Source organism: Mobula birostris, chromosome 28, assembly GCF_030028105.1.
Source record: "Mobula birostris isolate sMobBir1 chromosome 28, sMobBir1.hap1, whole genome shotgun sequence".
NCBI classification, from domain to species: Eukaryota; Metazoa; Chordata; class Chondrichthyes; order Myliobatiformes; family Myliobatidae; genus Mobula; species Mobula birostris.
In genome coordinates, this window is record NC_092397.1 from 21,010,347 (window position 1) to 21,024,647 (window position 14,301).

Sequence of the window (14,301 nt, forward strand, 5' to 3'; positions counted from 1 at the left end):
TCTTCCTCTGCTGGATTCTGAATTCCTCCCAGTCCTCAGGTGAGCTGCTTTTTCTGGCTAATGTGTATGCTTCTGCTTTGGAATTTATACTATCCCTCATTTCCCTTGTCAGCCACGGGTGCACTCCCTTCCCTGATTTATTCTTTTGCCACACTGGGATGAACAATTGTTGTAGTTCATCCATGCGATCTCTAAATGCTTGCCATTGCATATCCACCGTCAACCCTTTAAGTATCTTTTGCCAGTCTATCTAAGCTAATTCACGTCTCATACCTTCAAAGTTACCCCTCTTTAAGTTCAGAACCTTTGTTTCTGAATTAACTATGTCACTCTCCATCATAATAAAGAATTCCACCATATTATGGTCACTCTTACCCAAGGGGCCTCTCACGACAAGATTGCTAATTATCCCTTCCTCATTGCTCAATACTCAGTCTAGAATAGCCTGCTCTCTAGTTGGTTCCTCGACATGTTGGTTCAAAAAAAACATCCCGCCCTACATTCCAATAAATCCTCTTCCTCACACCCTTACCAATTTGGTTCACTCAATCTATATGTAGATTGTAGTCACCCATTATAACTGCTGTTGCTTTATTGCACGCATTTCTAATTTCCTGTTTAATGCCATCCCCAACCTCACTACTATTGTTAAGTGGCCTGTACACAACTCCCACCAGCGTTTTCTGCCCCTTAATGTTATGCAGCTCTACCCATATCGATTCCATATCCTCCCGGCTAATGTCCTTCCTTTCTATTGCGTTAATCTCCTCTCTAACCAGCAATGCTACCCCACCTCCTTTTCTTTCATGTCTATCCATCCTGAATATTGAATATCCTTGAATGTTGCGCTCCCATCCTTGGTCACCCTGGAGCCATGTCTCTGTGATCCCAACTATAACATATTCTTTAATAACAATCTGCACTTTTAATTCATCCACCTTGTTACGATGTTCCTTGCATTGACAAACAAAGCCTTCAGGCTTGCTTTTACAACACTCTTAACCCTTATACAATTATGTTGAAAAGTGGCCCTTTTTGATTTTTGCCCTGGATTTGCCGGCCTGCCACATTTACTTTTCACCTGACTACTTTTTTCCTCTATCCTCATGTTACCCCCCCCCCACTGTCTCTCTGCACTTGTTCCCATCTCCCTATTGTGAAATAACCTCCTCTCTCCTAGACTCTTTAATTTGATTCCCACCCCCAACCATTCTAGTTTAAAGTCAGCTCAGTAGCCCTTGCAAATCTCCCCACCAGGATATTGGTCCCCCTAGGATTGGAGTGTAACCCATCCTTTTTGTACAGGTCACACCTGCGCCAAAAGAGGTCCCAATGATCCAAATACTTGAATCCTTGCCCCCTGTTCCAATCCCTCAGCCACGCATTTATCCTCCACCTCATTGCATTTCTACTCTCACTCTCGCGTGGCACAGGCAGTAATCCCGAGATTATTACCTTTGCGGTCCTTTTTCTCACTCCCTTTCTAACTCCCTATATTCTCCTTTCAGGACCTCTTCCCTTTTTCTACCTATGTCATTGGTACATATATGTACCACGACCTCTGGCTCCTCACCCTCCAGCTTGTTAATGACCCATCGTGCTTGCGTGTGTGCGAGAATCCAAGATGTTTTTGATAGGATTGCCAGAAGCAGTGTGAAGGGATTGTGCGGGCTCGATGACCCAATGGGTTCCGTTTCACTGCACTGTGATGCTCAGTCCCCACGGCAGAACCACCTATTCACTTTAAGTATGTGTTCCAATTAGCTGCCCCACTTACCCTGCTCTCCACCCCTGTAGGGTGGGTGGATTTCTGTATCCAACCCCCACTGACATTTACGGCAGTGATTCCATATCCTCACCCCCATCCCACCACCGCCCCCCCCCCCCCCCGCCCACCGCCGGGACCGAGAAACACGCTTGATCTACCCACTGGGAGTGGGGAAATTCCGGTAGCCGATTAACGCACTGACTCGATTAAATGTAGGAATGTGTGTGAGACCGCAACATCAGGGGAAAAATGCACCTAGATACAGGGAGAACGTGCAAACTGTATAAACACCACACACGCCTTGTACACGACAGACTACATATTGCCACAGGCGAACACACTGAACGTACATCATAGAACATCACAGAAAAGTCGAGGGTCTTTGGTCCAGGATGTTCGCCGACGTTTTAACATACTCCAAGACCAATCTAACCATTCCCTCGCACATAACGCTCCATTTTCCTATCATCGGTGCGCCTATCTTAGAGTTTCCTAATGTATCTGCCTCTGCTGACAAACTCGGCAGCGCATTACAGGCACACATCAATGACCATCTCTAAAAGAAAGAAAAATAAAGAACAGTCGCTGACATGGTAAGAGTCTTGGCAGTGTGGAGGATCTCAGAGATCTTGGTCTCCGTGTCGAGGGGACACTTAAAGCTGCTGCGCAGGTTAACAGTGTTGTTAAGAAGGCGTGTGGTGCGTTAGCGTTCATCAACCGTGCGACAGGGTTCAAGAGCCCTGAGGTAATGTTACGGCCATATAAGGCCTTGGTTAGACCCCACGTGGAGAATTGTGCTCAGTTCTAGTCACCGAACTACAGGAAGGATGTAGATACATGATAGATTTGAGAGGGGATTTACCAAAGATGTTGCTTGGTTTGGACGGCGTACCTTCTGAGAATAGGTTGAGTGAACTTGGCCCTTTCTCCTTGCAACGACGGAGAATGAGAGGTTCCCTGACAGAAGTGCATAGGATGACGAGGGGCATTGGTCGTGTGGATAGCCAGAGTCTTTTTTTTTTCCCCAAAGCTGAAATGGCTAACACAAGGGGCCATACTTTTACGTTGCTTGGAAATATATACCGAGGGGATGTCAAGAGTCAGTTTTTCAGAGAGAGTGGTGGGTGCGGAAAGCCCTGCCGATTGGTGGAAACGGATGCAACAGGGTCATTTAAGAGCCTCTTAAATATTTACATGGAGCTTGGAAAAATAAAGGACTATACGCAAGGGACATTTTAGGAAGTATCTAGAGTAGGTTAGATGGTCGGCACAACATGATGAGCCTGTAATCTGCTGCAAATTTTTATTATATATTGGATCACATACTTCAATCACGTTAACATTTTGCACCCCTGTATTAACCATTTGCGCCCTGGGAAAATATCCCTGATCAGACTTTCAACTCAGTCACTTCTTATTATTTTCAATGACTCTCCTTCGATTCACCTCTCAGCCTTTTTGATTGCAAATAAATACATCTACCCACCGTACCAATGGGCAAAACTAAACTTACAGATCACCAAATCTGCGAACGTGAATGTTCCAAGAAAAGTCTTCTGTCCCGCAAGACCTTTGACCTTTTGCCATCTGTATTCAGTTAGGCATGATCAGCAACGCTGATCCCGATGATTTTACTTTGTTTAGCCAATTTCTTAAATTCTCTCTCACCACTAACGTTTTGTGCCAGTTGCAATTTAACCCTGTAGGTCAAATAAAAAAAATCTTGTCCAATCCTGTCTTAAGGTGTGTTCTAGTGTTTAGCCTGAATTACAAAGAATCAATCAAAAGATGCACGGTAATCAGATGTGTGGCAGTTGCCAAAATCATAGCCCATGAAAAATGAAAAGGTGACAAATCGTTATGTAACTTCTATACCTGTTCTCCAACAGTAGTTGGAGACGAACACCATATATTCTGAAAGTATACGAGTTAAAAATGAAAATTGTGTATTCATAAAAGCTACAATTTTAGGCAAGCTGAAAACCCTATTAAAGGCATAAAAAAGAGCCGATTTCAACTAAACCTACAGCACGGAAACAGACTATCCGGCCATCCTATCGATATCCCCGTTTATGCTATTTTACACTTCGCAATTGTAACTGCACCTAGCTCTTACTCTGGTAGCGCATTCCATATACTCTTTGTTCAACGACGTTTCGTGATCAAATTATGCAGTTGTCACTATATAATATAATGTTTGATATTCATTTTCTACCACGTATTCACAGTCAAACAGAGAAATACAATAGAAAAAAATGAAAAACTACATACAAAGACTGACAAACAATTAATGAGCAAAAGAAAATACAGCTTGCAAATAATGCATAAATACATAGTAAACAAATATTACTGAGACATAAGTAGTAGAATACTTGGAAATGACTCCTTAGATTGTCTATACAGAAAGAAACAAATCTGCAGATGATGGAAATCAAAGCAACACCCATCAAATTCCGGAGGAACTCGGCAGGCCAGGCAGCATCTGTTGGATAGAGTACAGACGACGTCTTCGCGCAGTCCCTTCATTAGGACCCCCTATCTATTACACCGTTCACTGCATTTAATGTAAATACAATAAACCACTGTTTGTTCAATGGATCAACCAAGGGTTCCACATAATATAAGCGAGTGTATACTTTATTCATCCTGAAATTCTTGGTCTCCGCAGATATCCACGAAACCGAAGAACATCTCATAAAGAGAATGATAAAAAAACAAAGTTAGATCTCCAACGACACCCTCTCCCCCAGCCCCCTCCACTCATTTGAAATTGGTTGTATATTGTAAATGCAAACAGTGTGTCAAAGCCATTAATTCTGCTATCTAGACGGTTAACATAAAACTTGAAATATAGCACGACTTTAAAAGAATCTTGGTCAGAACGCGCGTTGAGTATTGTGTACAGGTCTGATCTGCCGTCCTCCGGAAGGATATATCTGCAACACAGTGAGTTCCGCACACAGACTGGACTGTTTATAAGTATGTTAGTTGGCTGTGGGGGGGGGGGGTAGCATAGACAAGGAGAGTAGGGTCGGTTCCAATGGAGACATAAAGATTTGGAAGTGAAACGGCAGAATTACTGAATGCAAGATGTTTCCCCCTGTCAGTAAGAGTCATCAATTCTATCAGGGTTTGGTAATTAAGAGCGTGATGTGAAGGCAACTGTGTAATAATTAACCAGTATCTGGTTAATCTTGATGTTAGTTATTATTTTTGGGGCGCATTGTTGTGCTAGAAAGGCTGAATATAATCAAGGCTGAAATCAATAGTCTCAGATAACACCGCATAATTATTGGCGTCAATGCATCTCCGATCAGTACAAGCATGAGGTGCTAAGGTGTAGACCAGCAGTCACCTTCTTGAATCGTGCAGCAGGAACGTTGAGCTGTGGGGAAGGGAATGTAAGAAACTGATTGAAGCGGGTGAGAGCAACGTATCAGAGGGAAACAATTTTGTTCTGCATCTTTACAAACCAACAAGTCAATAACTCTCAGAACAAGCCCGGACGTGTTCTTAGCAAGGTAGATTGGAATAGCAGAGATTATGACGATCAGATTTTGGTCCTCCTGTGCTACAGGTGTGGTGCCGCAGGTTGGCAAGGCTGCTGCTGTGGTGTCAATGTTTACAAATTCTAACAGAGCAACCGTCAGCATAGGGCTGATGGAAATATTGTGTGAATTCTGAGGAACAGAGAAATTATCACTAACAAAGGCACACATCTGGATTATATGTTTCAGATGTGAGTTTTCCGCTGAATATAGAGAATACTGTTCCTTTGAGTATATGCTCTCTGGAGGTCTGTGACGTGCATGAAGACATGGATGGGTGCAGTACTCTCCTGACGAAAGGTCTCGGTCCGAAAAGTCCACTGTTTATCCTCTTCCATGGGTGCTGACTGCCCTGTTGAGTTCCCCCAGCATTTTGAGTGTATTGCCTCTGATTTCCAGCATCTGCAGATGTTCTCGTCTGTGTGAAATTCTAAGTTTGTGGCTGATAATGCCTTTGCAGATATGGGCAGACAATGAGGTTTTTCTGCACAAGTCTGTGTTATTGATTCTTCGGAGAACAAATGGTAAGTGTTACTACAATGCTAATAATACAACTTGTTTTACAGTTTGACGTATAGAGGCATCTTACTATCTCAGTCTGTAGCTTCTTGAAAATGGCTGTCCAGGTTGATGGGGTGTTTAGAGAAGCAGATGTCATGGCGGGCTCTGGAGCAGGGCAAGATCAGGAGGACTCCTGATACCAGTTTACAAAACAATGACTGTCCTAAATCGGGTAGAGTACAGTATAGGTATCATTCACCGACGGCTAAGAGATAGAATATCAGACGCTCTCTCCTTAAGGTCAGAGCGGTAAGTTCAAAGAACTTGTGGGCAACACTAATGGAGTTCCAGGGAAAATTAAAGTCGCCACTCCAAGTACATTTGCTTTTTTTATGTTTGCCCATGCGCTGTCAAAATGTTTCTTCCACTCCTTGTCATTTTGGTAGGCTGTAGTACAGCCCCATCGCAGTCATGACTTACTGCCTATAATAGCAATGGCGTTAGGAGCAGCAATAAAGGTGCACCATCGTTCACTATCCTTGGCCTCATACAGACATAGAAGGATTTTGTATTGATCTTACCGTATTTTTAACCAGTTATGGTTACTAACCCAGCGCTGAACCCCGAACGTCGAGGACTGGTGGAACACTTTAAGTCTGGTGTCTACCGTTTGTCCTGCTTGCGAGTGACTATTCCAAGACTCAAAGCACAAGTCCCTGACCCAACCAACACCGCTCTCCGAAACATCAGAACACGCAAACCTCCTAACCTGATCTCGGACGGTCACAGGCACTGCACTATCCCTATCCCTAAACACAAGCGATTCAGCCATGGAACCTGCACCAGGGCTGGATCATGCTGATGCAGGTTTCGGTCGAAACATTGACTACATTGGATCACCATGGTTACATTGACACCATGGTTACAGACTGAACCTGCGGATTTCCTCCAGCATTTTGTATGAGTTGCGTTCCCTATTCCAGGGCTCCACCTTATACTGTGTTTTTTTATGAACCCTTCAGCCTGCCCTCAGTGCCACATTGAAGGGATGGAATGATCCCCGTTGCGTTCCACAAGTTACACCTCTCTCGCTGGAGAAACTAATTCGATTTCGCAAGTAGGGCGGCCTTAAATCCATGCGGAAACAATACTACAAATTTTCATAAAACTATGTCTCATGTGTAGACTTGAGATATGCCTGTTGTGAATTTCAGGTCATGTCAAGAGATTTCTGGTTTATTCCTGAAAGACACCCAGTGTGAGGCAGGTGATTGCTTGTATGAACACGTCAGTGTTTCTCTGATTTCTGTCCATGAAGTGCTGGGGTTGTACTTGCTTCTACCAGTGAACAATAGTGCTGAATGCGAGCAGGTTAGATTTCTCACTGTACCACCTAGATTTATTTACAGCGGGTGCGTGTCGCATCAGTGAAGAACTTCATTGATAGCGTTCATTGTGCGTATAGATATGTCCTGACTGTGTTTGTACTGTCTAATGTGTGTGTGTGTGTGTGTGTGTGTGTGTGTGTGTGTGTGTGTGTTTAGAGGCTTGTGCTATGCAGAGAGTGAGTATTGGTTATACCATGGATATACCTTCAACAGCCCAACTTCTTGATGTTGGAGAATCCTGTGGTCCCGCCATGTTTGTTTTCTACTTATTAAACTCTCTGCTGTGGGGCGCTGGAATTTTACTGGGCCGATTCTGTTTCCATGACACTGAATCATTTGCGTTTAGGGATATAAACAGTTTAGTGTCTGTGATCCTCCAAGATCTAGTTTAGAGGTTTGCGAGCTTCGATGTTTTGGAGAGCTGTGTTGTTTGGAGAAGGGACTTGTGCTTTGAGTCTTGGAGTAGTCACCCTTGCCAAACCCCCTGCTCGTACCTTTCCACCCTGTGCGCTTCCGGTACTTCCCACCGACTCGTGAGAGGCGAACCGCCTCCAGGGTCTCGTTATCTCGGGTGTCGTGTGTGTCCTGCCTTAGCGAACCTGTCCCTTGTTATCCCCCTGCTGGGGTATCGCCTGTCCATCACTTCAAACAGTTCAGGGTTCAAAGGGGGAGCCGCTCCAGACAGCTCTCTCTCCCGTCCCTTCATTACACATCTCCAGATCCTGTTTCATTGTATTCCTTATCTCTCTCTTGAAGACAGGTGGCAGACCGACTGCTGATCACACAGGACAGCTAACATCTTATCTGTCTGTATTCTTGTCACACGTCCCCCCTTTAAGGATTTTTACCGGGAGGTAAAAATTACAAACATAAATACATTATTTGATACACACACAAATATAAATCTTTATCAGCTATTTGGCTAATACAGAGAATTTGAAGTTGTCAATACCTTGACAGACAGTCATCACATTTTCTGTTCCTTTTACATGTGTTATTAATAATCCCTTAGACCAGGCTCCCACTCAGCAAACTTCATAGTGGCCAAAAACACTGATGAATTGCGATCAATGTAACCTCTCATTTGGTTTTGTCCCGGGCCACAATAACAAGGGTCGTCCCATTCTGAGTCAGTTTTCTCTCGCAAGGGCTTAGTAGGAGGGGGAGGGGTATTGACCGCAGAGTTATTGCAAAACTTCCTACATTACCCCACCATCTCCAAGAGCCTTCTGAGGGCCCTCTTGTCTGTCGGGTTTGGGAGGTCAGCGATAGCCTGCACTGTAGCTTGCATCGCTGCCAGCTGCCCCTGTGTCACCACAATTCCCAGGTAAGTGACCCTCGTGTGGCCGAATTCATTTTTTTCAAGGTTCACTATCAAGCTGGCTTCAGACAGCCGTATTAAATTGCCAATACACACCTCTGTGTTCATCAGCCCTTTAGTCACTGTATTACTCATTATATATGGTGGTTGTTTGCTAGGCTAACCTATTGTAACAGACATCACCCAACGTCCCAGTTCTTTGCATTGCCTCGGGGCAATCAACCACACGGGTGCGAGTCGTTTAATTACTCCTAAAGAGTTGCTTTGTTTGGAGATTAAGGGAGAGACCTTATCAGTAGACCTGACCAAAACAATAGCCTTCTCCCATCTGATCGATCCCATACTAATCTTTTCAAAATGTTTTTTTTCTTTTATCAGGGGGCCCCTAGTTTCATTGATTTCCACACTAACCCCGACTAGGTTTGTTAGCATATCAAAAGCCGGTGACCGTCTCAGTTCGCGTCGGTCATGATCAATAACATTCTTCCCCCTGGGCAGCAGGTAAATCTCTTTCACGATTCCACCAACTGTTTCCTCCAGCACCGCAAAATTTCCACCGGGGGGTACCTCGTGGGCCATGTTAAAAACCTCATCCCCATAACACTTTTGCACCACCCCCCACTCCTCATCTACGGGTACTGTACTTGATTTCCCTTTCTTCCTTAGCACTTCCTCCTCCACACAATAGCCTACTAGTTCCCTTGTTAGAGCTGTGTCAGAGAGAGCTGTCTCTGCCGAAACCATCAGCCCCTCGCCTCGCTCCTGCGTCTGCACAAATTCTTTCCTGGCTACTGCTACGTCTGTCCCAGCTCCCTCACTACCTCTTGTCTCACTTCACTCGTTTTCATTTTCTACCCCCGTCTCGTACAAGACTGGCAGAAACGTCTCAGCTAAATTTACCACCGCAGCCCCATGATGAACCAGTGAGGCCATGGGCGGGGCCTCACTGCTGGCAGGCTGACCTGTCAATCTCACGACTGGGAACACGATTCCCCCGGCGATGTCATTACCGAGCAAGACTTCCACGCCTTTCATCGGTAATTCGGACCTCACCCCGATCGTGACTAGTCCAGAGATCAGGTTGCTTTGTAAGTGTATCTGGTGCAAAAGGACTGACTCTGTCCCTTCCCCAACATCTTTGACCTCTACATCCCCAGTCTGGGTCTCTGAGCTAAACTCTAATACACTCTTCCGTATTAGTGACTGACACGCTCCCGTGTCTCTCCAGATCCGCACTGGAACTGGTTTTAACCCCTCTTTCACTGAGACCAGTCCGACCGAGATAAACCTCTCGCGCCCTTCCTGGACTTTGGCAGACCTGCCCTTCCCTAGCGCTTCGCTTAACAGCTCGATACAGTCGTTCAAAATTTCCGCTTTTCCTTTTCCCGTCTCTTTCTTTGGGACAAAGCACCTGGACGCAAAGTGTCCGGCTTTCCCACTATTATAACAGACGACCCCAGGAAACTTCCTACCAGACTGCTCCCGGTCTACCTTATCCTTCTCACTAGTCCCCGGCTTACTTTCTGACTTTTCCGGCGGACTCTCCCCGCCGTCCTGACTACCCTTCTGGTAGCCTTTACTCGGGACAAACTTCATTTTATGCGTCAACGCGTACTCATCCGCTAATTTAGCAGTTGCGGCTAACGTGGCTGCCTCTTTCTCATCGAGGTAGGGTCTCATACCCACAGGGACACAACTTTTAAACTGCTCAATCAGGATCAGCTGTAGCAGTCTGTCATAATCCCCCTCTACCCCCTTTGAGGCGCACCAACGCTCACAATATGTCTGCATCTCACGGGCAAACTCCAAATACGTGCGGTCTCACTGCTTCCTCGCATTCCGGAACCTCTGCCGGTATGCCTCCGGGACCAACTCATAAATCCTGAGGATGGCCTCTTTTACCACCTCATACCTCTGGGCATCTTCCGCGGACAAAGCGGAGTAAGCTTCTTAGGCTTTCCCTTTCAGTACACTCTGAAGTAACACAGCCCACTTATCCCTCGGCCATTCCTGACTTATAGCCACTTTTTCGAAATGGAGAAAGTACCGATCCAAGTCGGTATCGTCAAATGGAGGAACCAGCCTAACCTCCTGGTTCTCCCGGAGCCCTCCACCTTGGTTCAGCACGAGCCCCTGCTCGGCCCTTATCTTTATCTTCTCCAGCTCAAATTCTCTTTCCCTCTGTTTCTCCTCTCTCTCCAACTGTCTGTCCCTCTCTTTCTCTTCTCTCTCCAACTGTCTCTCTCTCTCTTTCTCTTCTCTCTCCAACTGTCTCTCTCTCTCTTGCCTTTCTACCTCCTTCTCTTTCTCCCGCCTTTCTACCTCTCTCTCCTGCCTTTCTAACTGCTTCTCTTCGTGTTCTAACTGCCGTACCAGGAACTCGTGCTCGAGTCTCAGTTTTTCAAGCTGTACCTGTACCGCGTCTCCAGCAGGTTTTTCAATAGACACCACCCCCAGCTCGCCTTGGGGAAACACACCTTTAGATACATAGTGCTCTACAATAGCTCTGTGTATCTCCTCTCTTCTCATTATCGCCTTCACCTTAGCAAGATTCAACCATTTGGCCACAGCTACCAATTCCGATTTCCTGGCATCCTCTAATGCCTCCAAGGTCGGCGCCTTTATAAATTCCTCACCCTCCATTTCTGCTGTTTTTCTTTTCTTTCTTTCGGGAATTTTAACCCAATCAATTTACTCCGTCCCAAATTTAGCGTTCAAAATCGCGGACGAGAACCCCACTTATGTTACGTACCCCGTAACTGGATTGCCAAACCAGCAGAAATGGATCATTCAGTTGGAGTCTGGATTACTAGAACTAAGAAAGTTTTATTAAAGAAACAAGCAACACAGTAATCGAAAGGATAACAATTGCAACAGTTCAGCAATGATAAACACACATGTGCACAGAATTAAGATAACAGCATCAATCAAGCTCTATCGTTGTCTAGGGGTAAATGACCAATTTCAAAGTGACACAAAAGTCCAGTTCGATTTGATAGTTCAGTTCGCAGTAATCGTTGCCGTGGCGATGGACAACGTGGGGGGGGGGGGGAGGAGAGAGAGAACGGGAACGACTGATCATTCAGACACGGCTTCCACTCACAGACCGGCGATATTTACTCACAAGCAGCTTCTGGGCGGGTCCTTTGTGATGTCACCTGAGGTCACCGTCTGTGACCCTCCTCCAGATGCGGTCGATCCTCTGCAGTGAACCCGGCACCCAGGCGAGGGTGGACACACACCGGGTTCCCGCTGATCGTACCTTTCCACCCTGTGCGTTGTCCGGTACTTCCCACCGACTCATGAGAGGCGCACCACTTCCAGGGTCTCGTTACCTCGGGTGTCGTGTGTGTCCTGCCTTAGCGAACCTGTCCCTTTTTATCCCCCTGCTGGGGTATCGCCTGTCCATCACTTCAAACAGTTCAGGGTTCAAAGGGGGAGCCGCTCCAGACAGCTCTCTCTCCCGTCCCTTCATTACACATCTCCAGATCCTGTTTCATTGTGTTCCTTATCTCTCTCTTGAAGACAGGTGGCAGACCGACTGCTGATCACACAGGACAGCTAACATCTTATCTGTGTGTATTCTTGTCACACCTGGAAGAAACCCCAATGGTCCATATACCTGAAACTATCCCACTGCGTGAATGCCTGAGCCACAAATTGAACTGTACCGCCTTATCACAGCCGCTAACCACCGAGGAAAACAGATCCCCGTATATCCAATCTTGGCTTCTAACTCAAACCCTGCAGTCCAAATATAATCCATGTAAAACTATTATGCACCATCTCCAGATTAATTTCATCTTTCCGCCAATGTGGTAACCGGAACTATACACGGTGAACTAAGGGCGACCTAATAAATCATTTGATCAACTATCACACGTTTTTCCAAAACCTCCGATGCTTTTCTGTGTAACGACAAACATGCTGTTCACTTCCTTCACCGGTTTGTCTGCATGGCACAGAACAGAGAGACGTCCAATTAGGACAGAGATGAGGAGGAATTTCTTTAGACTGAGGGTGATGAATCTGGTATTCATCGGCACCAACTGCTGGAGCAGCTCCTCAGAGTTATTAGGCCTTTTGAACCCATGAGATATTCGGGCATGCAAACAAATTTAATTTTCGAAATATTCACTAGCGAATGCTGACGCCTGCTGCACGAACGGCACTGAAAGACGAGACGGCAAATATATTGTCCCGTCCTCGGAACCCACATGGAACATCTCACCTACACTGAATTCACTTCATTTTATCGGTACTCAGAATCGTATAATTGCTGGATAACAGAAGGAGATGGCGTTTGTTTTCCAAAAAGAAATGAAGAGTATAATGATAAAAGGTATATTTAACGATTCAAGCATTGCAAAACAGAACTGCACTGACACTTTACACTGAATATATTTCGAAGCAACACAAATGGACGTCCTTCTAATTCTCCTTGTAGATCTGAATTGATAGACGATAACACGTGAGAGAAAATAGTTGACACTGTGTGTTTGTTTAGTGGATTGTATCTAATGAGACCAATGGGAGCACTAACTGATTTAAGTGGGGTTCTGACTGTTATATAAGATCTCTTCCAAGCAGCACGTGCAGGCATTTGGGGCAACTTGTACAACTGATCGCTGCTTCAGAGCGAAAATGGCATACTCCACAATTTTCAGCATTGTCAGAATTTACTGCCCGGTGCTTGCGGCACTCGGTGTTCCAGGTAATGTGATGTTTTTTGTATTACGGTTGGAGCATTTTAAATGAACTGTATCTTGACAGCCAAGGCGCATTTACCATGCAGTGCATTTTATTTCTGTAATCGGACGAAGAATATAAACATTCGTCATTTAAAAAAAAATGTAAATCGCGTTAATTTAATGGTTTAATTTTACATTGGTATATGATTGAGATGTTTGATAAAATTATATCTATATTAATGTGATTTTAACCGAAGCATACATTATACAGGTTATACTATTTTTAACACAACTGTATGCTACAAATGTTTACATATGATTACGCAATGCGTAGACAAGAAAATACCACGCACCTAATGCTGGCGGAACTCAATAACTCAGGCAGCATCTTTGAAGCGAAGCAAATATTCGACATTTCCGTTCCGACCCATCACGAGGACTTAATAAGAACAGATTGCAAAGATATAACCTACTGATAGTGACAGCAATGTCTCACCAGACTCGCTTAGCACTGAGCCCGTTCTGTGCCGTGATACCTCTCTCTGACCCCGGGGAGTCTCAGCACAATACGGTGAACGCTTAGTGTAGGGACGAGGAGACCTGATGCATCACAGTTATTGTATAATTGCCAAATTATTATCAGATTTCCCCTTTCTCTCCAAGTTAAATGGGTTCCTCCCCTGCTGTCATCACAAACTGACGGGAATAGAAAGATATTATCTGTATATGATCCGTCTGGTTTAGGTTTAAGTTGCAAATTAATACATAAGCTCTGCAATATTATTCAGTGAAATAAATAAATCATGTTATCGTTTCACATCGTTTAACAATTCTAATCGGCGCGTGGCCAAGTGGATAAGGCGGCGGTCTAGCGATCTGAAGGTCGTTAGGTCGAGCCTCAGTTGAAGCAGCGTGTTGTATCCTTCAGCAAGTCACTTAACCACACATTGCTCACCGACGACAGCTAGTGGCCTTCCCTTGGACAACATCGGGCGTGGAAAGGGGAGACTTGCAGCATGGGCAACTCTCTAAACAACTTAGCCCAGGTCTGCACACTAGAAATCTTCCAAGGCGCAAATCCATG

The 14,301-nt window shown here is 45.2% G+C and overlaps 1 protein-coding gene across 1 annotated transcript in view; it reads right to left on the minus strand.

The window, feature by feature from the left end:
• LOC140188818 (uncharacterized) overlaps positions 1-14,301 on the minus strand; it is a 408,483-nt gene that overhangs the window by 91,772 nt on the left and 302,410 nt on the right. Inside the window, exon 2 of the mRNA XM_072245467.1 lies at positions 1,554-1,561. Coding sequence (XP_072101568.1) covers positions 1,554-1,561 — 8 coding nt within the window. The remainder of the gene's footprint in view (positions 1-1,553; positions 1,562-14,301) is intronic.